Source organism: Sapajus apella, unplaced genomic scaffold (genome assembly GCF_009761245.1).
Source record: "Sapajus apella isolate SASKATOON/1434 unplaced genomic scaffold, GSC_monkey_1.0 scaffold89, whole genome shotgun sequence".
Lineage (NCBI taxonomy): Eukaryota > Metazoa > Chordata > Mammalia > Primates > Cebidae > Sapajus > Sapajus apella.
Genome location: NW_022437029.1, coordinates 2446992 through 2470509, shown reverse-complemented (window position 1 = coordinate 2470509; position 23518 = coordinate 2446992). Strand labels below are relative to the sequence as shown.

General features: G+C 37.1%; 1 protein-coding gene across 18 annotated transcripts in view; it reads left to right on the top strand.

Annotated features, from left to right (window-relative positions):
- Positions 1-23518, top strand: part of TSGA10 (testis specific 10) — a 156913-nt gene that overhangs the window by 112905 nt on the left and 20490 nt on the right. For 16 of the 18 annotated variants that reach the window (XM_032255405.1, XM_032255417.1, XM_032255412.1 and 13 more), the window contains 2 exons: positions 1530-1739; positions 23080-23282. In XM_032255405.1, coding sequence (XP_032111296.1) covers positions 1530-1739; positions 23080-23282 — 413 coding nt within the window. Of the gene's footprint in view, positions 1-1529; positions 1740-3927; positions 4344-23079; positions 23283-23518 lie in introns of those variants that run through there. The other 2 variants (XM_032255409.1, XM_032255407.1) reach the window with 2 other exon arrangements.

Here is a 23518-nt window from a genome sequence, read left to right as displayed (position 1 = left end):
TCTCTCTCTCTCTCTCTCTCTCTCTCTCTCTCTCTTTCTTTCTTTCAGGTCTTGCTTTGTTGCCCAGGCTGGAGTGCAGTAGCACTATCATTGCTCACTGCAGCCTTGAACTCCTGGGCTCAAGCAATCCTCTTGCCTTAGCCTCCTAAATTGGTAGGACTACAGGCATGTGTGACCCTCTGTGGCTAATTTTTTGTTTTTTTTTTTTAGAGATGGGTCTTGCTGTGTTGCCCAGGCTGATCTCAAACCCCTGACCCTAAGTGATCCTCTTACTTCAGCCTTGCAAAATGTTGGCATTACAGGTGTGAACCACTGTGTCTGGTTCAGTTTCCTTTGTTATAACTTTTTCTCCAGAAATATTTTCTTTATGTATTTATATAGTTATCTGTATCATTATTTGATTAATATATGACTCCTCTAGTAGTCTAGATGTTTTATTAGAGCAGATACCACTTACCATTGAATGTGTACCTAGGCTTAGTGACTGGAACACAGAGTATATTCAATAAATATGTGATGAATGGGTGGGTGGGCAGAAAGATGGATAAAAAGTTGGCTTGAATAATAAGAAAGAGTGAGTGAGGAAGGAAGGGAAAAGATAGAGAAAAAGTAGGAGTGAATTATGGCCAAATAACTTATAATGGGAGCAAATAGTAGTGCTTTACACTTATAAAATTACTTGTAAAAACACATAAATTTCTTTGCTTCTCAGTTCTCCTTGTCTTCACATTATAGCAAACAAATACTTCTCTGTAGGTGGCAGTGCACTTACGTAAGCCATTTTTTTCTGAAGGAAAAGGGTAGGGGTGGAATTATCTTGAACATTTGAAAGCATTTATGTAACTTGTATCTCATAGCTTTAAAAACCATGCTCTTATTTCCTATAATGTGGATGTATACACTTGACCTTAGCCAAAAGGCCGAGAAGCGATTATGTGGATGTATACATAATTTCAACTTGCCCTTAGTCTTTTTCTCTGTGAGGTATTAGTAAGTGTAAAACAGTAATCAGTTCTCATTTTATAACATGATTGAAATCAACATGCCTGTCAGGAATTTGGAAACAGGTGTTGTGAATAAAACAGTGGCTGGCATTTTAACAGTGATAGCATTTGTATTATAAAATAATTGAAACTGTGGCTAATATAGGTAGAACTGTTGGTCAAGTATATATCTCAACTAGCTTTGGGGCTGGAGACTTTTAAGTGGAAAAGTTTTGTGTTTTTTTTTCCCTGAGTACGTTACAAAGAATGACCTGTTGACCACCCCGCTCATGGATTTTATGTAAACAAAAAAAATCGAAACTTGAATTTATCTTTCTTAGAGTGTTTTGTACATACTGTTACCACCTATATTATCTAAAACTGCATACAATCTTAAGTGCACTACTCTGAGATTTGCCCCACTTTGTTTTCCATGTTGTAGTTTTATTCCAGTTTAATATATATGTATACATATCTCTATATATAATTTTAATTATATTAAATTTAAATTATATATCTATGTAATATATAATTTTATTTTTGCAGCACTTAAATGCAGAAAGGTCTTACAAGTCCCAGATTTCTACCTTACATAAGTCTGTTGTAAAAATGGAAGAGGAGCTTCAGAAGGTTCAGTTTGAAAAAGTGTCCGCTCTTGCAGATTTGTCTTCTACTAGGGAACTCTGCATTAAACTTGACTCAAGCAAAGAACTTCTTAATCGACAGCTGGTTGCTAAAGATCAAGAAATAGAAATGGTATGTAATACATTTTTTTAAAAAATTGCTATTACTGTGAAGTTAGCATAATTTTGGGAAAATAAATTCTTTTTTATGTAATATTACATCAAGCCATATCTTTGAACTTAGATTTTATTTTAGAAGTCTAAGAGATTCGTTTATGACAGCTGTATTCCAGACAACTTAAGACTGTAACAGAAACTCTTCCTTTTAGCGTGTAATTTGCATTTACTTTTAGCCGGAAGAATCATAAAACACATTGACATAGCAATCAGCAAAGAACCATGAGGTTGAGGTTTATTCAGCTAAACTTTAACTTTAATGATACTCTTTTACGCTGAATTTATTTACTAATGGGCCAGATTCTTTTAACTGTAACTCAGTTGATTGTATCTACTTTGTGCCTGACACTGTACTTGCCACTGGGAATATAATTTTCAAAAGATGTTAATTTCTGTCCTCAGGGATTTCCCATTGACATGCAAATAATTTGTAATGAATGATATGTTAATAAGAGATACTAAAAGCTTTATAGAGGCAATTTCTATTCAGCCCAGGAATATCAGGGAGGAGTACAAAAGGAGGTACTGCTGAGCTCTAAAGGAATGAGGCATCCCAATCAGGAAAAACAACATAGGCAAGGGTATGGAAGTATATATAGATTCTTGAGTGAGTAACAAGTACTTTGTAATGGCTAGTGTAGCGTGCACGGGAGGAAGTGACTGGAGAGATAGAGCTGTAATCCTAAAGGGGTATGTATAGAAGATGGATAGTGTATTTGAAATAGTGGCAAATTTTGGTCATGTTTAAATTTCTGTTATTACCAAACCCTATTGAACCTTTTATTTATTTATTTATTTATTTATTTAGAGACGGAGTCTCTTTCGGTCGCCAGGCTGGAGTGCAGTGGCGTGATCTCGGCTCACTGCCTCAGCCTCCCAAGTAGCTGGGATTACAGGCACACACCATCACGCTCAGCTAATTTTTGTATTTTCAGTAGAGATGGGGTTTCACCATCTTGGCCAGGATGGTCTCAATCTCCTAACCTCGTGATCCACCCACCTAAGCCTCCCAAAGTGCTGGGATTACAGACATGAGCCACCATGCCCGGCCGAACCTTTTGTTAGTCTGCAGTTGGATGATGCATTTGAGAATCATGCATCTATTTCGTTACTGTCAGAACCACTGTTAATGTTTTAATGAAGTGTTATATGCTGGAATTCTCACTCTTCAAATTATTTTTTATTTAAGAAGCTTTTAATGATGAAAGTAACTCAAGAATAGGTGGTCACTATAAAAATTCAAACAATACATCCTCTAAACGTTTTTACTGATGTTTTTAAATTGGAAAAGTCTTACGTGTTACTCAAACTGACACAATATGAAGTAGAAATATCAGAACATACACCAAAGCTTATTAAAAAATGTACTATGACTAGGTAGGGTATATTCTGGTAATCCTCTTAAAGTTTTGAAATCATTGCCCTTGGCAAAACTATATAAAAATCTTGATAATGATTTATATTAATTAAAAAAAATTTAAAGATGTTTACTCCAAGTTTTGTGACTTATTTCCTTTTCCCAAGGTGCTTTACGTTACCCTGACATTAATAATTTTTTTTTGCTTTGGAATTTGATTATTTATATTTGTATCTTTATCTCCTCAAAGTAACAATCTCAACCATCTTATTTATTTTTGTATTTCTTAAGCTGAGCTTTGTATATAGGAGGCACTCATAATTTTTTTCTAGATTAAACTCTTGATTTTGAGATAATGGTAGATTTGCATGCAATCATAAGAAATAATATAGAGAGATCCTGTGTAACCTTTACCTGGTTTTGCCCAATGGCAATATCTTTCAAAGTTATATATATTGCAAGACTATAATATATTGGATATTTGATATTGATTCAGGAAGATGCAGACCATTTCCATCACAGGAACCATTGTGATGCCCTTTTGTAGCCCCGTCTACTTCTCTCCTATTCCCAAACCCTCCTTAACCCCTTGCAACCATTAATCTATTTTCCATTTCTATAATTTTGCCATTTCATGAATGTTATATAAATGGAATAATACAATATGTAACCTTTTGGGAATTGACTTTTTCCACTCAGCATAATTCTAGGTCGTTTAATGTATCAATAGTTCCTTTTTATTACAGAGTAATGTACAGAGTATTACAATAATTCCTTTTTATTACAGAGTAATGTTCATCCTATTGGTTTAACACAGTTGGTTTAACCATTTACCCACTGAAGAATGTCGGAGTTATTTCCAGTTTTTGGATAGTACAAATAAAGATATTATAAACATTTGTGTTTAGGTTTTTGTATGAGCATAAGTTTTCATTTCTTTGTAAATGTCCAGGAGCGTAACTTTGGGTTCTTATGTTAGGTGCATGATTAACTTTTTAACCAAGTGCCAATCTGTCTTCCCAAGTATCTATACCATTTTGCATTCCCGCCAACAGTGTATGAATGACCTAGTTTCTCCACATCCTACCCAGCATTTGTTGTTGCCACTATTTTTTAATTTAGCCATTCTGAAATGTGTATAGTACTTTATTATGGTAGTTTTGATGTGTAATTTCCTTAATGACTAATTAACTTGAAATTCTCTTTGTGTGGTTGTCATCTCTGTATCTTCTACGGTGAAACGTCTCTTTGTTTTTTGTCCATGTTATCATTGGATAGATGTTTTTCTTAATGTTCAGTATGGAGAGTTCTTTATATATTCTAGGTACTAGTTCTTTATCACAGTGGTCCTCAAGTTTATTGGCACCAGGGACCAGTTTCATAGAAGACAGTTTTTCTACAGACTGGGTATGGGGGCGGGCAGGGGATGGCTTTGGGTTGATTCAAGAGCATTACATTTATTGTGCACTTGATTTCTGTTATTATTACATTATGATATATAATGAAATTATTATGCAAGTCACCATAATGTAAAATCACTGGGAGCCCTAAGATTGTTTTCCTGCATCTAGACAGTCCCATCTGGGGGTGTTGGGAGACAGTGACACCTGAAAGGTATTGCTTATGTCCAGTCTATAATCTTGTCTTGGTTGCTGTCACTGAAGAAAACCCTGCTTCACAAAGATAGGATGTTGGAAATGGAAGCAGCCTTTTCAGTGCTTTTGTGGCAATATCAGGAGAGTCAGGCTTGACTTTAATCCAGAACGTCTGGATTTGAAGTTGTCTCAAACATACTTTTAAAGCCGCCATCATTTGTATCTCAGGCAGTTGATCCTCTTCTAGCACGGACAAAATCGATTCACCTGGCATACTCACAAATGGATTGCGGATCCATTCTTTCCAAGTTTGGGGGTCTTTTGTGATTAGGAAGTAGCTCAAACTCTTTTGAAAGCTGAGATAGGTGATCATGCACCAGCTGGGAGAAAGGCAGCCCTGGCTCAGCCTCTTTCAAAATCTCTGCTGTTTGAAACACGTCAAAAATCCCAGTGTTCACTCGTTGCCCCCAAAATTCCAGATTGGCCTTGCTTTTGTTTTGTTTTGTTTTCGCTATGTTGCCCAGGCTAGAGTGCAGTGGCACGATCTTGGCTCACTACAACCTCTACCTCCTGAGTTCAAGTGATTCTTCAGCCTCCCGAGTAGCTGGGATTACAGATGCCTGCCACCACACCTGGCCGATTTTTCATTTTTAGTAAGACGGTATTTCACCATGTTGGCCAGGCTGGTCTTGAACTCCTGACCTCAAGTTATCTGCCTGCCTTGGCCTCCCAGAGTGCTGGGATTACAGCAGTTTAGTTTTGAATACAACCACTTTGTCTGCCAACTTGAACACAGTTGTCATTCTCCCCTGAAGTGACAAATGGAGTTTGTTGAGCAGATTGTATATGTCACACAAGTAAGCATGTTTTGAGACCTATTCTGTGTCACTCAAATGTGCTGCTAGTGGTGACATTTTCTAAAAGAAATGTGGCTCTCATAACTCAAAAACTCTGGCCAGTGGTACACCTTTAGAAAGCCATCTCACTTTTGTGTATAAAAGAAGATATGTTTGCTCTGCATTCGTTTCTTCATGGAGCTATGTGAACAGATATGAGTGAAGGGCATGTACTTTAATGTGGCTGATAATTTTATTATTATTATTTTTGAGATGGAGTCTTGCTCTGTTGCCCAGGCTGGAGTGCAGTGGTGCAATCTCAGCTCACTGCAACTTTTACCTCCCAGGTTCAAGCAATTCTCCTGCCTCAGCCTCCTGAGTAGCTAGGATTACAGGCATATGCCACCATGCCCAGCTAATCGTTTTTTGTATTTTTTTTTTTTTTAGTAGAGATGGGGTTTCACCATGTTGGCCAGGATGGTCTCAATCTTTTGACCTCATGATCTGCCCACCTCAGCCTCCCAAAGTGCTGGGATTACAGGCATGAACCACTGCACCTTGCCAGCTGATAATTTTAATCACATCCTACAAAACATTGTTAAGTTCAGGTGACAATTTTTGGATAACCAGCATTTCTCTATGGATGACACAATGTGTAGATTCACATTCAGAAGCAACCCCTTTGACCCAAGTAATGAAATCAGAAAGCTGTCTAGTCATGGCAATCCCTCTGTCTGCGATATGCTGACATAAAACGACCAATTCAGTTTTCCTGATATTTAATCATCCAAAGACTTGAGTAGTCTGCAGCTGTGACATTGGTTGGCAACAAAAGTGCACATAACATACTCAGTTAGGAAAAGAGGAAGTCAAATTGTCTCTATTGCAGATGACATGATTGTATATTTAGAAAACCCATTGTCTCAGCCCAAAATATCCTGAAACTGATAAGCAACTTCAGCAAAGTCTCAGGTTACAAAATCAATGTGCAGAAATCACAAGCATTTCTATACACCAATAACAGACTAACGGAGAGCCAAATCATGAGCGAACTCCCATTCACAATTGCTACAAAGAGAATAAAGTACCTAGTAATACAACTAACGGAGGATGTAAGGGACCTCTTCAAGGAGAACTACAAAAAACTGCTCAAGGAAATAAGAGAGGACACAAACAGATGGAGAAACTTTCAATGCTTATGGTTAGGAAGAATCAATACTGTGAAAACGGCCAGACTGCCCAAAGTAATCTATAGATTCAACGCTATCCCCATCAAGCTGCCAATGACCTTCTTCACAGAACTGGAAAAAACCACCTTAAACTTCATATGGAACAAAAGAGAGCCCGCATAGCCAAGACAATCCTAATCAAAAAGAACAAAGCTGGAGGCATCATGCTTTCTGACTTCAAACTATACTACAAGGCTACAGTAATCAAAACAGCATGGTACTGGTACCAAAACAGAGATATAGACCAATGGAACAGAACAGAGGCCTTGGAGGCAATGCCACACATCTACAACCATCTGATCTTTGACAAACCTGATAAAAACAAGCAATAGGGAAAGAATTCCCTGTTTAATCAATGGTGTTGGGAAAACTGGCTGGCAGTGTGCAGAAAGCAGAAACTGGACCCCTTCCTGACACCTTACACTAAAATTAACTTCAGATGGATAAAAGACTTAAACATAAGACATAATACCATAAAAACCCTAGAAGAAAACATAGGCAAAACCATTCAGGACATAGGCATATGCAAGGACTTCATGACCAAAACACCAAAAGCATTGGCAACAAAAGCCAAAATAGACAAATCGGACCCAATTAAACTCCAGAGCTTTTATACAGCAAAAGAAATAATCATTAGAGTGAACCGGCAACCAACAGAATGGGAAAAAGTTTTTGCAATCTACCTATCTGACAAAGGGCTAGTATCCAGAATCTACCAAGAACTAAAACAGATTTACAAGAAAAAAAACAAACCCATCCAAAAGTGAGAGAAGGATATGAACAGACACTTTTTAAAAGAAGACATATATGAGGCCAAAAAACACAAGAAAAAATGCTCATCATCACTGATTATTAGAGAAATGCAAATCAAAACCACATTGAGATACCACTTCATGACAGTTAGAATGGCGATCATTAAAAAATCTGGAGACAACAGATGCTGGAGAGGATGTGGAGAAACAGGAACACTTTTACACTATTGGTGGGAGTGTAAATTAGTTCAACCATTGTGGAAGACAGTGTGGTGCTTCCTCAAGGACCTAGAAATAGAAATTCCATTTGACCCAGCAATCACATTACTGGGTATATACCCAAAGGATTATAAATCATTCTATTATAAGGACACATGTGCATGTATGTTCATAGTGGCACTGTTTACATTATAAAAGACCTGGAACCAACCCAAATGCCCATTGACGTTAGACTGGACAAGGAAAATGTGGCACATGTACACATGGAATACTATGCAGTCATAAGAAATGATGAGTTCATGTCCTTTGTAGGGACATGGATGAATCTGGAAACGATCATTCTCAGCAAACTGACACAAGAACAGAAAATCAAACACCACATGTTCTCACTCATAGGTAGGTGTTGAACAATGAGAACACATGGACACAGGGAGAGAGCATCACACACTGGGGTCTGTTGGGGATGGCCAAGGGAGGGACAGTGGGGATGGAGATGGGGAGGTCAGGGAAGGATAACATGGGGAGAAATGCCAGATGTAGATGATGGGGGGATGCAGGCAGCAAACCACCTTGTCGTATGTGTAACTATGCAACAGTCTTGCATGATCTGCACATGTACCCCAGAACCTAAAGCACAATAAAAAAAAAGTACAAAACAAAACAAACAAAACAAACAAAAAAATATATCCTCATGCACTTGCTCCTGAAAAATATATGACACAGAGACAAGCATTGTTGCCTTGCTGTCAACATCAGTAGACTCATCAACCTGGATTACATACCACAGTGACTCATTAATCCTAACAATTGTGTCTAAATATCCTCTGTTATTTCATCTAGTTGTTCATCTAGTTATGATGCTAGCTGAAAGAGGAACATGTGCCACCTTTTGGACTTCAGCCTCTCCTAAAATTTTATGACAGATATCCTTATCAGTAGGCAGGATCAACTCTTCACAATAGCAAAGGGCTTCTTAGCATTAGCAATGCGTTTAAACCACTAAGAATGATGCTCTCAGTGGAAACACATTTGATGAAGTGGTGTTCTTTAATAATGGCTTCTGTTCTTTGTGTTCACGTTTTTTTTTTCTTTTGAAAAACTCCAAAGGCTTGTCTTTTAATGCAGGGTGCTTGGTCTCCATGTGGCAAAGCAGTTTTGAAGGTTTTATGGTTTCACTGGATATACAAAGCAGACTTGGAAAATGTGAGTCACCTGTTGCAATGAACCCGTAATTTAAGTAGGGCTTGGTATTTTCTTTTAAATGCAGCTTTCCTTTTTTGGCAGTCTTAGAGTCTTCTGCTGTCTCATCATTTGGTCTTTCGCCCTTTTCAAAGAAGCTTTCTAAGGATGCTTGTTTTTTACTCATTTTGGCTAGGGTTAGCTTGTGGGCTTACCAAAGCTGTGACCGAGATAAGTACTCAAATACAGGAAAGAGACCTGAATGGAAGTGGTAAATAAAAGAATGAGCAGGCTGTACAATTGAAGCACATCAACTCCCTTGCCACTATAAAGCCTACCACCAGATGCATTTTAATTGTCACTTGCCACTCAGCAATAGGGTTTTGATATTAGTCTGCAAGCAATTGATTTATTATGGTCTCTGTGCAGTCAAACCTGTCTGCTAATGTTAATCTGTATTTGCAGCCGATCCCCAGAGCTAACATCAGTGCCTCAGTTCCACCTCAGATCATCAGGCATTAGATTCTTTTAAAGAGTGCCTAACTGAGATCCCTTGCCTGTGCAGTTCACAATAGGGCTCTGCTCCTATGAGAATCTAATGCTGCTGCTGATCTGACAGGAGGCAGAGCTCAGGCAGTAATGCAAGTGATGGGGAACAGCTGTAAATACAGATGAAGCTTTGCTGGCTTGCCTGCACTCACCTCCTGCTGTGCGGCCCAATTCCTAACAGACCACGGACTGGCAGCGGTCTGTGGCCTGGGGGTTGGGGACTCCTGCTTTATCAGACATGTGGTTTGCAAATATGTTCTTTCACTAAGTATGTGGCTTGTAGTTTTTATCCTCTTAACAGGGTCTTTCTCAAATAAAAAGTTTTCAGTTTTGATGAAGTTGCATTTATAAATTTTCCTTTTATGGATTGGGCTTTTGGCTTGAGTCTAAAAATTATTTTCTGTAGCTCTAAATCCCAAAGATTTTCCTACTTCTTATTCTAAATGTTTTATAGTTTTACTTTTCACATGTAGTTCCATGACCTATTTTGAGTTAATTCTGCATGAAGTTTGAGGTTTACATAGAGGTCTCTTTTTTTTTTTTTTTTTTTGCCTATGAGTATCCAACTGCTTCAGTACTATTTGTTTAAAAAGCTATCTTTCTGCCGCTGAATAGATTTTGTGAAAAGTCAGTTGGGCATATTTGTGTGGGCCTATTTCTTGGTTTTCTCTTCTTTTACATTGACCTATATATCTGTCTTTCCACCAATACCACACAATTTTGATTACTCTAGTTATGTATTAAGTCTTTAATTCAGGTTCATCTGCTTTATTCTTTTTTTTTTCAGAATTATTTTAGGTATTCTAGTCTTTTTGATTTTTCACATACGTTTAAGAATAATCTTTTTATATCAACAAAAATCCTATTTGGATTTTGATAGGAATTGCATTAAAATTCCATTATCTTGGGGAGAATTAACATCTTTGCTATGCTAAGGCTTCCAGCTCATGGATGTGATATGTCTTACTTAGATCTTCCTTGATTTCTTTTGTTAACTTTGTGTAGTTTTCAGCATACAAGTTCTGCACATGTTTAGATTTCCACCTATAAAATAAAAAGTATTTTTTTGAGCTCTTATAAATGGTATTTTAGTTTTAATGTCATTGCCAATATGTTTCTTGCTAGTACGTAGAAGTACAATTGATTTTTATTCTTCTGTTTTCTTTTGGTTTGGTTTTAGAGATTGGATTTCACTCTGTCACCCAGGCTGGAGTGCAGTGGCACATAGATTAGTGCAGCCTTGAACCCCTGGGCTCAAGTGATCCTTTCACCTAAGCCTCCCAAGTAGCTGGGTGGCACTACAGGCATGTGCCACCATGCCTGGCTAATATTTTCATTTTTCAGAGATGAGGTCTTGCTATGTTGCCCAGGCTGGTCTCAAACTTCTGGCCTCAGTCAATCCTCCTGCTTCAGCCTCCCAAAGTGCTGGGATTACAGGCATTAGCCAGCATGCCCAGCCAACACTTTTAATTTTTTTTTAATATGGAGTCTTGCTCTGTTGTCCAGGCTGGAGTACAGTGGCATGATCTTGGCTCACTGTAACCTCCACCTCCCGGGTTCAAGCGATTCTCCCACCTCAGCCTCCCGAGAAGCTGGGATTACAGGCACATGCCACCACACCCAGCTAATTTTTGTATTTTTAGTAGGGACAGGGTTTCACCATGTTTGCCAGGCTGGTCTTGAACTCCTGACCTCAAGTTATCCACCTGCCAAGGCATCCTGGGATTAAAGGCATGAGCCACTGTGCCTGATCAACAATTTTAATTTCTGAATGTTTATCTTGTGTCCTGTGAACTTGCCAAATCTACTTATTAGTGCTAGGAGTTTTCCTGCAGATTCCATGGGGTTTTCTAGGTAAACAACCTTTGTATCTAAAAATAAGAACAGTTTTAATTATTTCTGATCTGTGTGCCTTTTCTTGCCTTTTTGCACTGTTTCATAATTAAGTACTATGTCAAATAAGAGGGGTGCAATTGGACATCTTGCCTTCTTTCCAGTATTAGGCAGAAAGCATTCAGTGTTTCACCACTAAGTATACTGTTATCTGTAGTATTTTGTAGTTGCTCTTATGAAGTTGAGAAAGTTCTCCCTATTCCCATATTTCTAAGAATTTTTTTTATCAGAGATGGATATTGAATTTTGCCAACTGCTTTTTCAGCATATAATTATCAGATCCAATTATTTTTCTTCTTTAGCCTATTAATATGATAGATCACATTGATTGTTTGTGAATATTGAGCTAACCTTTCATCCCTGAGATCACTCATAATTTTAACTAAGAAAGGAGAAGTTAGGGTCAAAAATATCTATATTGCTATCTTCATTCTCCTACAAAAATAGTTTAAAGCACTGTCTGGACCTTTTTTTAGTGTTAGTTTTCTTTTCTTTCCTTTTTTTTAAAAAATATATTTACTGAGATATATTTATTGGGATATAATTCACATAATATGCAGTACACTCGGGTCTTGATTTTCTATTTCTAAAATAATCGTATATCTATGAACTAACTCTTCTCAAGAGGAATTTTGAGAACATGAATTCCAAATATTCTTCCTTTAATGTCCTTTAATTAATACTTATGTTATAGATAATTTCGTTAGGCATAAGAAGTGCTTTGGAGAATCTCATATAATTTTTGAAGAAAGCAAAGGATTTTTAAAAGTGTGGTCATCACCTTAGGCCAAAATGGATTTCAGAACCTAAAACTAGAATAAGGTACTTTCCCGCACTATAGACATTTTGTTGCATTTCCTTCTGGCCCTTTTCTTTTCCTAGCCAGATTTTTGTGTTCTTTTGCATATTTGTAAAATAATGTATTAAATGGATTCTACTTTTTACCATTTCTGTATAAAAATTTTAAAATTTTTAACATGCAAAAAAATTTTTTTTATGTAAAACTTTTATCACATTTTGCATTATATCCTTAAGATGGATTCCCACAAGTGGAAATTTTGGCACATACAGCCAATGAGCTTTCAAAAAGCCACTGCTTCACAATTAAGAGGAAACTTCATGAAAACAAAAATGGAAACAATAGACCACTTAGAAGTTGAATAGAGAACCATGGACAGCGGCAGCTAACAAGAACCCTTCTGGGGTCAGAGCAAGCCTCAATAACTTGCCTCAAAACTACCCCTTCTTCTGTGAGTTTGACAGAGAGTGGAATGGTGGTGATGAAGGGCTGGGGGTGAAGGGAGTAGGGGAAGAAGAGAAATGTTGGTCGGGGTGTACAAATTTTCAGTTACAAGGTTAATAAGTTTGGGAGATCTAATGTACAGCATGGTAACTATAGTTAATATACTGTATACTTGAAATTTGCTGTGAATAGATCTCATGTGTTCTTATCACACACATAAAATAGTAACTAGATGAGAGAGAGGTGATGGATATGTTAGCTTAATTGTGGTAATCATTTTACAATGTATGTGTGTATCAAAACATCATGTTACATACCTTAAGTATATATAATTTTTATAAAATTATATTTTATAAAATTTTTATAAATTTTATTTGTCAATCATACCTCAACAATGCTTGGGAAGTAGTACCCCTGCAAAAGGATCAAATGTAATTGGATCAGACTGTGAGGCAAGTTAACCCACAAGTGATTGTCAAAATCAATAGAACATTTCAGCTAGCAGTTAATAGAGGCTAATAGTTGGATTTTGATATCAGTAGGGCCAGACCAGCCAGACACTTAAGAGTCAGTCAAAGACAGCCTGGCTAAATCCATTGTCATCCTAGGGGGAGGAGCTAGGGTGACTGTACATGGCCGTGGAAGGGGATCAGAGTAACTATGTGTATACCCTGAGGGGCAACATCAGAGGCTATATACTACAAGGGAAATAGACATCATAGAAGCAGTCCAGAGAAATAAACAAGAAAACAACCATAACAAGTCCCAAGATGGGGAGGATCAGTATTTAGAGGTGCTACAATATATTATTTTAAATTTCTAATTTTCAACAATAAAAAAATTTAACCTTCAAAAATCCAAGAAAATGCCACCCATCCGTAGGAAAATAAAGCAAACAAAAGAAACTGTCTTTTAGAGCAGGTTATTATTTCTTTATTATTCGTTATTTGATGAGACATTGTTATTATGCCTTGTTTTACTTTTTCTTTCTTATTTTTTTAGTTGACAAATAATTGTGTATATTTATGGAGTACAGTGTGATGTTTTGGTCTATATGTGAAAGATTTGATGTATGTATGGTAGACAGGTTTAATTAAACTAATTAACATATCAAATTATCACCCTTATTTTTTGGAGTGATATTAAAATTTTATTCTTTTTGAAATTTTGAATTATACAGTAGATTATTATTAACTGTGGTCACCATGCAGTGTAATAAATCACCAAAACTTATTTCTCCAGTCAGACTAAAACTTTGAACTCTTTGATCAACATCTTCCCTTTTTCAATCCTTCCTCCTTTCACCATTCTACTCTCTGTTTCTATAAAGTCAGGTTATAAGTAAGATCATATCGTATTTATAAGTAAGATTGTAAGTATTCCACCTGTAAGTAAGATAATACAATATTTTCTTTCTGTGCCTGGCTCATTTCATTTAGCATGATGTCCCTAAATTCCATCCAGGTTGCCATGAATTACAGAATTTTTTTCTTTTTAAAGCCATATAATAGGAGTCCCCAACCCCTGGGCCACAGACCTGTATGGGTCCATGGCCTGTTACCACAAACTGGTACCAGTCCCACCCGCACAGCAGGAGGAGGTAAGTGGTAGGTGGGTTAGTGAGCATTACTTCCTGAGCTCTGCCTCCTGTCAGATCAGCAGTGGCATTAGATTGTCATAGGGGCATGCACCATATTGTGAACTGCACATGTGAGGGATCTAGGTTGCACACTCCTTGTGAGAATCTAACTAATGCCTGATGATCTGAGGTAGAACAGCTTCATCCCAAAACCATCCCCACCCCTACTGCTGTCCATGGAAAAATTTTCTTCCATGAAACCAGTCCATGGTGACAAAAAGGTTGGAGATCGTTGCTGTATAGTATTCTATTTTGTATATATACCACATTTTCTTTATCCATTCATCTATTTATGGCCTTACTTTACTTCCTTAAGTATGATTTCCTTTGTTTCTTTGAACATATTTAAAAGGGCTGCTTTGAGGTTTTTGCTAAGTCTGACTATGTAGGTTTGCTGTCCTTTCAACAATTTCTTTAAAAGCTATAAAATTTAAAAGCAATAATTGTAATAATATATCATTGGACTTGTGACATATAGAGATGTAAATGTAAGCAGTAATATCACTAATGAGAGAAGGAGTAAATACAGCTATGTAGAAATAACATTTCTGTGTTGAGCTGGAAATAATTCAACAGTAATAGTTGCAGACATCAGTGCCTCACTTTCAGTAATGAAGAGAGCAGCTAGGCAGAACTTCAACAAGGAAATACAGGATTTCAACTACACTGAAACCAAATTTGCATTAACATAAACATATAAAACAATCTTCCAACAATAGTAGAATACATAGTCTTCTCAACATGGAAGATCCAACAGAACTGATCATACATTAGGCCATAAAACAAGCCTTAATAGATTTAAAAGGATTGAACTTATGCAAAGTATGTTCTCCCACCACAATGAAATTGTTACGGATTGATAAAAGAAGGAAATTTTGTAAATTTACAAGTATATAAAAATTGAGCAGCACATTCCCAAGCAGTGGTGAGTCAAAGAAGAAATCACAAAGGAAAAAAAGAAAATACTCTGAGATTAGCAAAGATGAATATGTATTGTGTCAAAATGTACAGGATGCAGTTAAAGCAGTACTTAGAGGTAAATTTATAGCTATAAATGCCTATCTGTATATAAAAAAAAAGAAGAAAGATCTTAAGTCGCTTACCTAGCCTTCCACTTAGAACACTGGGAAAAGGGAACAAACTAAACCCACAGTAGGAAGAATGAAAATAATAATCAAGATTAGAACAAAAACTAAGTCAAGAGAGAACAATTGAGAATCAAAGAAGTCACAAGCTTGTTCTTTCAGAATATCAACAAAATTGACAAATCTTTAGCAAATTGACAGAGTCAAATTACTAAAATCAGGAATAAGAGAAGGGACATCACTACTAACCTAATAAAAAAGTGTCATAGGAGAATATTATGAACAATTGAATGCCAAAAATTAAATGCTTAGATGAAATCAACAAATTTCCAGCAAAACACAGACTATTAAAACTGACTGAAAGAAAAGTAGAAAATCTGAATAAACCTACAACCTAAAGAGGTCAAAGTAGAAAATTTTAAATTTCCATAGAGTAATATTGAGCCCCAGATAGTTCCAGTTGTGAATTCTTCCAAATGATTCAAGATGCATTTTTCCAAAATTTTTGCAAACTTCCAAAAGTAGCAGAGAACATTTCCCAATGCATTCTATGAAGCCATTATTGCCGTGAGACCAAAGCCAGACAAAGACCTCACAGGAAAGTAAAACTGCAGACCAGTATCTCTTATGAATACAGATGAAAAATTCTCAAGAAAATACTATAAAACTGAATCCAACAACACATAAAATGAAATTTACACCCTCAAGTAGGGTTTATTCCATGAATGCTGGGTTAGTTTAACACTTGAAAATCAATTAATATATCATCATATCAATAGAATCAAGAATGAAAACCACACGGCCTTCTCAATGGATGCAGAAAAAGCATTTGGCAAAATCCAACATTCTTGCCTTTATAAAAACACTCTATAAACTATAAATAGAAAGAAACTTTCTTGACCTCATAAAGGGCATCTATGAAAACCACACAGCAAGCCCTGTACTCAGTGGTGGTAGAACGCTTTTGCCCTAAGATCAGTATCAAGACAAGAATGCCAACCTTGCCTCTTCTATTCAACATTGTAGCAGAGGTTCTAGGCAGGGCAATTAGGCAAGAAAAAGAACTAAAAGTCATCCAGAATGGAAAATAAGTAAAACTATCTCTGTTTGCAGGTGACATGATCTGAAATACAGAAAATCCTAAGAATCAATGAAAAAACTACTAGAACTAATAAATGAGCATCAGGGTTGTAGGATACAAGATCAATATCCAATTATTGTATTTTTTTTATTTCTGTACAATAACAGTGAACAATCTGAAAATGAAAATAAGAAAACAATTCTATCAAATGGAATTGCATCAAAAAGGGTAGCATTAAAAAAGAACAAATACAGCCAGGCGCTGTGGCTCATGCCTGTAAACCCAACACTTTGGGAGGCCGAGGCAGGCAGGTCACAAGGTCAGGAGATGGAGACCATTGTGGCCAACATGGTGAAACTCTGTCTCTACTAAAAATACAAAAATTAGCTAGGTGTGGTGGTGCATGCCTGTAATCCCAGCTTCTCAGGAAGCTGAGGCAGGAGAATTGCTTGAACCAGGGAGTTGGAGGTTGCAGTGAGCTGAGATCACTCCACTGCACTCCAGCCTCATGACAGAGTAAGACTCTGTCTCCAAGGACAAAAAAAGGGACAAATACTTAGGAGTTAATTTAACAAAAGAAGTTACAAAACTACAGAACATTGTCAACAGAGATTAAAGGAGACCTAAATAAATGGAAACACATTCCATGTTCATGGGTCAGAACACTTACAGTTGTTAAGATGGCGTTACTCCCAAAATTGATCCACACATTTAAGGCAGTGCTTTATCAGAATCCCAGGTGTCTTCTTTGTAGAAATTGTCAAACTGATCTAAAACTCTTATGGAAGTGCAAGTGACCCAGAATTGCCAAAATCTTGAAAAAGAAAAACTTGAGAGAATCACACTTCCTGATTTCAAAGCTGGCTGCAAAACTAAAGTAATCAAGACAGCATGATTCCCCTTGAAATGTGGCACCAGACAAGGATGCCCTCTCTCACCACTCCTATTCAATATAGTGCTAGAAGTTCTAGCCAGAGCAATCAGGCAAGAAAAAGAAATAAAGGGCATTCAAGTAGGAAAGGAGGAAGTCAAATTGTCTCTATTTGCAGACGACATGATTGTGTATCTAGAAGACCCCATCGTCTCAGCCCCAAATCTCCTGAAACTGATAAGCAAGTTCAGCAAAGTCTCAGGATACAAAATCAATGTGCAAAAATCACATGCATTCCTATACACCAATAACAGACTTAAAGAGAGCCAAATCAAGAACAAACTTCCATTCACAATTGCCACAAAGAGAATAAAATACCTAGGAATACAACTAACAAGGAACGTAAAGGACCTCTTCAAGGAGAACTACAAGCCACTGCTCAACAAAATAAGAGAGGACACAAACAGATGGAGAAACATTCCATGTTCATGGTTAGGAAGAATCAATATCATGAAAATGACCATACTGCCCAAAGTAATTTACAGATTCAATGCTATCCCCATCAAGCTACCAATGACCTTCTTCACAGAACTGGAAAAAAATCACCTTAAACTTCATATGGAACCAAAAGAGAGCCCACATAGCCAAGTCAGTTCTAAGCAAAAAGAACAAAGCGGGAGGCATCACACTACTGGACTTCAAACTATACTACAAGGCTACAGTAATCAAAACAGCATGTTTTGGTACTGGTACCAAAACAGAGATATAGACCAATGGAACAGAACAGAGGTCTCGGAGGCAACACAGCATATCTACAACCATCTGATCTTTGACAAACCTGACAAAAACCAGCAATGGGGAAAGGATTACTTGTTCAATAAATTGTTTTGGGAAAACTGGCTAGCCATGTGCAGAAAGCAGAAACTGGACCCCTTCCTGACACCTTACACTAAAGTTTACTCCAGATGGATTAAAGACTTAAACATAAGACCTAACACCATAAAAACCCTAGAAGAAAATCTAGGCAAAACCATTCAGGACATAGGTGTAGGCAAGGACTTCATGACCAAAACACCAAAAGCATTGACAACAAAAGCCAAAATAGACAAATGGGACCTACTCAAACTCCACAGCTTCTGCACAGCAAAAGAAACAGTGATTAGAGCGAATTGGCAGCCAACAGAATGGGAAAAAATTTTTGCAGTTTACCCATCTGACAAAAGGCTGATATCCAGAATTTACAAAGAACTAAAACAGATTTACAAGAAAAAAACTAACAAGCCCATTCAAAAGTGGGCAAAGGATATGAACAGATACTTTACAAAAGAAGACATACGTGAGGCCAACAAACATGAAAAAATGCTCATCATCACTGGTCATTAGAGAAATGCAAATCAAAACTACATTGAGATACCATCTCACGCCAGTTAGAATGGCGATCATTAAAAAATCTGGAGACAACAGATGCTGGAGAGGATGTGGAGAAATAGGAACACTTTTACACTGTTGGTGGGAATTAGTTCAACCATTGTGGAAGACAGTGTGGCGATTCCTCAAGGACCTAGAAATAGAAATTCCATTTGACCCAGCAATCCCATTACTGGGTATATATCCAAAGGATTACAAATCATCCTACTATAAGGACACGTACACATGAATGTTCATTGCAGCACTGTTTACAATAGCAAAGACCTGGAACCAACCCAAATGCCCATCAATGATAGACTGGATAGGGAAAATGTGGCACATGTACACCATGGAATATTATGCAGCCATCAAAAACGATGAGTTTGTGTCCTTTGTAGGGACATGGATGAACCTGGAAACCATCATTCTCAGCAAACTGACACAAGAGCAGAGGATCAAACACCGCATGTTCTCACTCATAGGCAGGTGTTGAACAATGAGAACACATGGACACAGGGAGGGGAGCACTACACACTGGGGTCAGTTGGGGGGAAATGGGGAGGGACGGTGGAGGGTGGGGATCTGGGGAGAGATAGCAAGGGGAGAGATGCCAGATGTAGGTGATGGGGAGGAAGGCAGCAAATCACACTGCCACGTGTGTACCTATGCAACAATCTTGCATGTTCTTCACATGTACCCCAAAACCTAAAATGCAATAAAATAAATAAATGGGAAAAAAAAAGAAAAAAAAAGACAGCGTGATACTAGCATAAGGAAAGACATACAGGTTGATGGAACAGAATTCAGAGTCCAGAAATGGCTTATTTTATACATTTGTACCCAAATGATTTTTCAAAATACAGGTGTTAGGACAATTCAATGAGGAAAGAATAGTATTTCTAACAAATGGTATTGGGACCACCTGACATCTACATGGAAAAGAATGAAGTTGGATCACATGCAAAGATTAACTGAAAATGAATCATAGGGCTTTAAGTAAGAGCAAAAACTGTATTAAGAAGAAAACATAGAAGTAAATCTTTGTGACCTTGGGTTAGGCAGCACTTTCTTAAATACACGTCAAAAACACAAGCAAAAAAAGAGTAAATAGATTAAGTGGACTTGATTAAAACACAAAAAAACTTCTGTGCTGCAGATGACATCAAGAAAGTGACAAGATGATGCACAAGATGTGAGAAAACGTTTGCTAACCATATATCTGATAAAAGATTGATATTCAAAATATATAGTGGTAGTTCATGCCTATAATCCTGGCATTTTGGGAGGCTGAGACAGGAGGATCGCTTGAGCCCAGGAGTTCAAGACCAGCCTGGGCAACATGGCAAAAACCCATCTCTACAAAAAATACAAAAATTAGCCAGGTGTGGTGGTACACGGCTGTATTCCCAGCTACTTGAGAGGCTGAGGTGGGAGGTTTGCTTCAGTGAGCCATGTTCATGCCACTGCACGCCAGCCTGGGTGACAGAATGAAACCTTGTCTCAAATTTAATAACCCAACTAAAAAACTCGGCAAAGGATAAAATAGACATTTCTCTACATAAGACACATAAATGGCCAATAAACACATGAAAAGATGCTGAACATCATTAATAGAAAAATGAAAATCAAAATCATACTATTTCACAATGACTAGGATGGCTATAGTCACAGAGAAGATAAAAAATGTTGACAAAAATGTGGAAAAGGTGAAACTCTCATATATTGCTGGTGGAAATGTAAAATAGTGAGGCAACTTTGGAAATCATTGTGGCAGTTCCTCAAAATGTTAAAAATTAGATTACCATACAGCTCATAAATGTCACTTCTGTGTGTTCGAGAGTAATGGAAAACATGTCCATGCAAAAACTTGTATACAAATCTTTCTGGCAATATTATTTATAGTAGTCCCAAAGTATAATAAGTCAAATATGTTTAACTCATGAATAGATCTGTGGTTTATCTATGCAATGGAATGTTATTACAAGTTATATACAAGTAATGAAATTTTGATACCTGCTAAAACATTGATAATTCTTAAAAACATTATGCTAATAAAGGAATCCAGTCACAAATGACCGCATACACATTGTTTCTGTGTATATGAAATATCCAGAATGAGGCAAATAGTAGAAAATAGTTTAGGGGTTGCCTAAGGCCACAGAGGGCTCTGTGTTGGTTTTTTGTTTTTGTTTTTTTGAGATAGGGTGTCCTCCAGTAGCCCAGGCTGGAATGCAGTGGTGCCATCTTGGCTCACTGTAGCCTCGACCTCCTGGGCTCAGGTGATTTCCCACCTCAGCCATCTGAGTAGTTGGGACTACAGGCCTATGTCACCATGCCTGGCTAATTTTTTGTATTTTTTGTAGTGATGGGGTTTTACCATGTTGCCCAGACTGGTCTCGAACTCCTGAACTGAAGCAATCTGCCTACCTTGGTCTCCCAGAGTGCTGGGATTACAGGTGTTAGCCTCATGCTTGACCTTGAGTTTCTTTTTGAGATGATGAAAAAGTTCTAACATTAGATTGTGGTAATGATGGTACAACTATGTTAATATGCTAAAAATAATTGATGACATGTGAATTACATTTCAAAAAAGCTATTGTCAAAAAAAGTCATGGTTCATTTTCTACTCCTGCCAGCAAAGTATATGAGATTGCCATTGCCCAATGTAATACAAACTAACAAATTTTTCCACTAATAGACTAGAACAATGTCTTTGGTAGAGTTTTTCTTGTTCAGCTGAAAGAGATTTAGCTCCCAGGGCGCATTTAATATAATGACCTTTTTAATGGTCATTACTAGAGTGGGGAATGCTGGTGGCATCGATTGGGCAGAGGCCAGGAATATTGCTAAGCATCCTGTAATGCATAGGGCTGCCCCCACTCCAAGTAATGATCCAACCCAAAAAATCAGTAATGTCAAGCTAAAAAACCCTTGGCTGGGGTCAGTTGCTCATGCCTGTAATCACAGCACTTTGGGAGGACGGGTGGATCTCGAGATCAGGAATTCCAGACCATCCTGGCTAACACTGTAAAGCTCCATCTATTAAAAATATAAAAATTAGCTGGGTGTGGTGGTGCATGCCTGTAACCCCAGCTACTCAGGAGGCTGAGGCAGAATTGCTTGAACCCGGGAGGTGGAGGTTACAGTGAGCCAAGATCACACCACTGCACTCCAGCCTAGGTGACAGGGCAAGACTCGTCTCTGGGGAGAGGTGAACCCTGAACTAGTAATGGCATCTTGTTTTAATTTATTTTATTACTATTAAGGGTAAATTTTCCCTATACATATACAATTCAATTGTATTTCTTCTTTAGTAAATTTTCTGATCATTTTCATTTAGCTCATATTTCTCATCAGTTCATATGAGTTCTTTATGTTAGTAGAGATATAAACAATTAACTTTATTTACTAAGTTTATTTGTCTTCCAGTTGTTTCCTTTCAAATTTTGGTTAGGTTCATATTGATTATCAAAATGTGTGTGTGTTTTTTTTTTAAAGTGACCATACTTTTTTTTGCGTTGCATCTAGCTTAGAAAATTATTTCCCTGCCTGCCTATCTCCCTTCCCTGTAATTTCACTTTTATTTCTTCTTACTGGAATTTAAAGTTTACCTTTTCACATTTAACTTTTTAAATACATATAGGATTTATTATGTACATTACAAGATAAGAAATGTGGGTTGTTTTTTTTTTACTAGTGATTGTTCTTCCTCCTTTTGAAAAAACATTTGTGTCACCAAGCATATTTTAAGGCTCAAGGTAACTTTTTTTTTTTTTTTTTTTTTTTTTTTTGAGACAAAGTCTCGCTCTGTCACCCAGGCTGGAGTGCAGTGGCACGATCTCAGCCCAGTGCAACCTCTGCCTCCCTGGTTCAAGCAATTCTCCTGTGTCAGCCTCCTGAGTAGCTGGGACTATCAAGATAACTTTCAAAAAAGGAAGCTTTCCACAAGAGAAGGAGTGTACAATTACTCCTTATATTCCTTAATTATGGAGTCCAATGACATTCTATAAGCATGTAGCTCATCTGACTCAGGACAAAACAGTACTCACAGATATCATCCTGCCAGTCTTGCAGGAGTATGTAAAGAAATATCAAAGCTGGTAGTAGAAACTGGTTGCAGTTAGAAATTAATAAGCCTTTTCTTCAGGAATTTTCTGATGTGGTCAAAGAGATGGAGAAAGTGATACTATACATACATGTGTGGTGTGTTTATTTGGTGAGAAGGAGGGACACAATTTCAAATCACATTAAAAGTATTTGCCAGTTTATAACAGATTATGAAAATTTTGTGAGTCCCTGATAATATAATAGTTAAGTAAATTAATGGGAACAAGTGTAGATATCTTTTTATTATTGTACAGATGGAGAATGAGTTAGATTCTGCTCGTTCTGAAATTGAACTCCTGAGGAGTCAGATGACAAATGAGAGAATCTCCATGCAGAATCTAGAAGCTTTGCTGGTGGCCAATCGAGACAAAGAATATCAGTCTCAGATAGCACTTCAAGAAAAGGAATCTGAAATTCAGCTTCTTAAGGAACACCTTTGTTTGGCAGAAAATAAAATGTGAGTTGTTTAGCAATGTAAAGTCATACATCTTAAATTTCTGATCTTTAGTAGAATTTTAAAACTAGAATTTAGAGAATTTGCCTCCTATATGCCATTAATTAATCAGAGGATCAGAAATATTATGATTTGCCGAAGAGACAGTGCTTTTGCTATTATATTTTTCTTATCTAAATTTGAGTTTAATGATCTCTATTCTCTCCAACAGAGTTTTGAGTATAATAGAATATCTGATC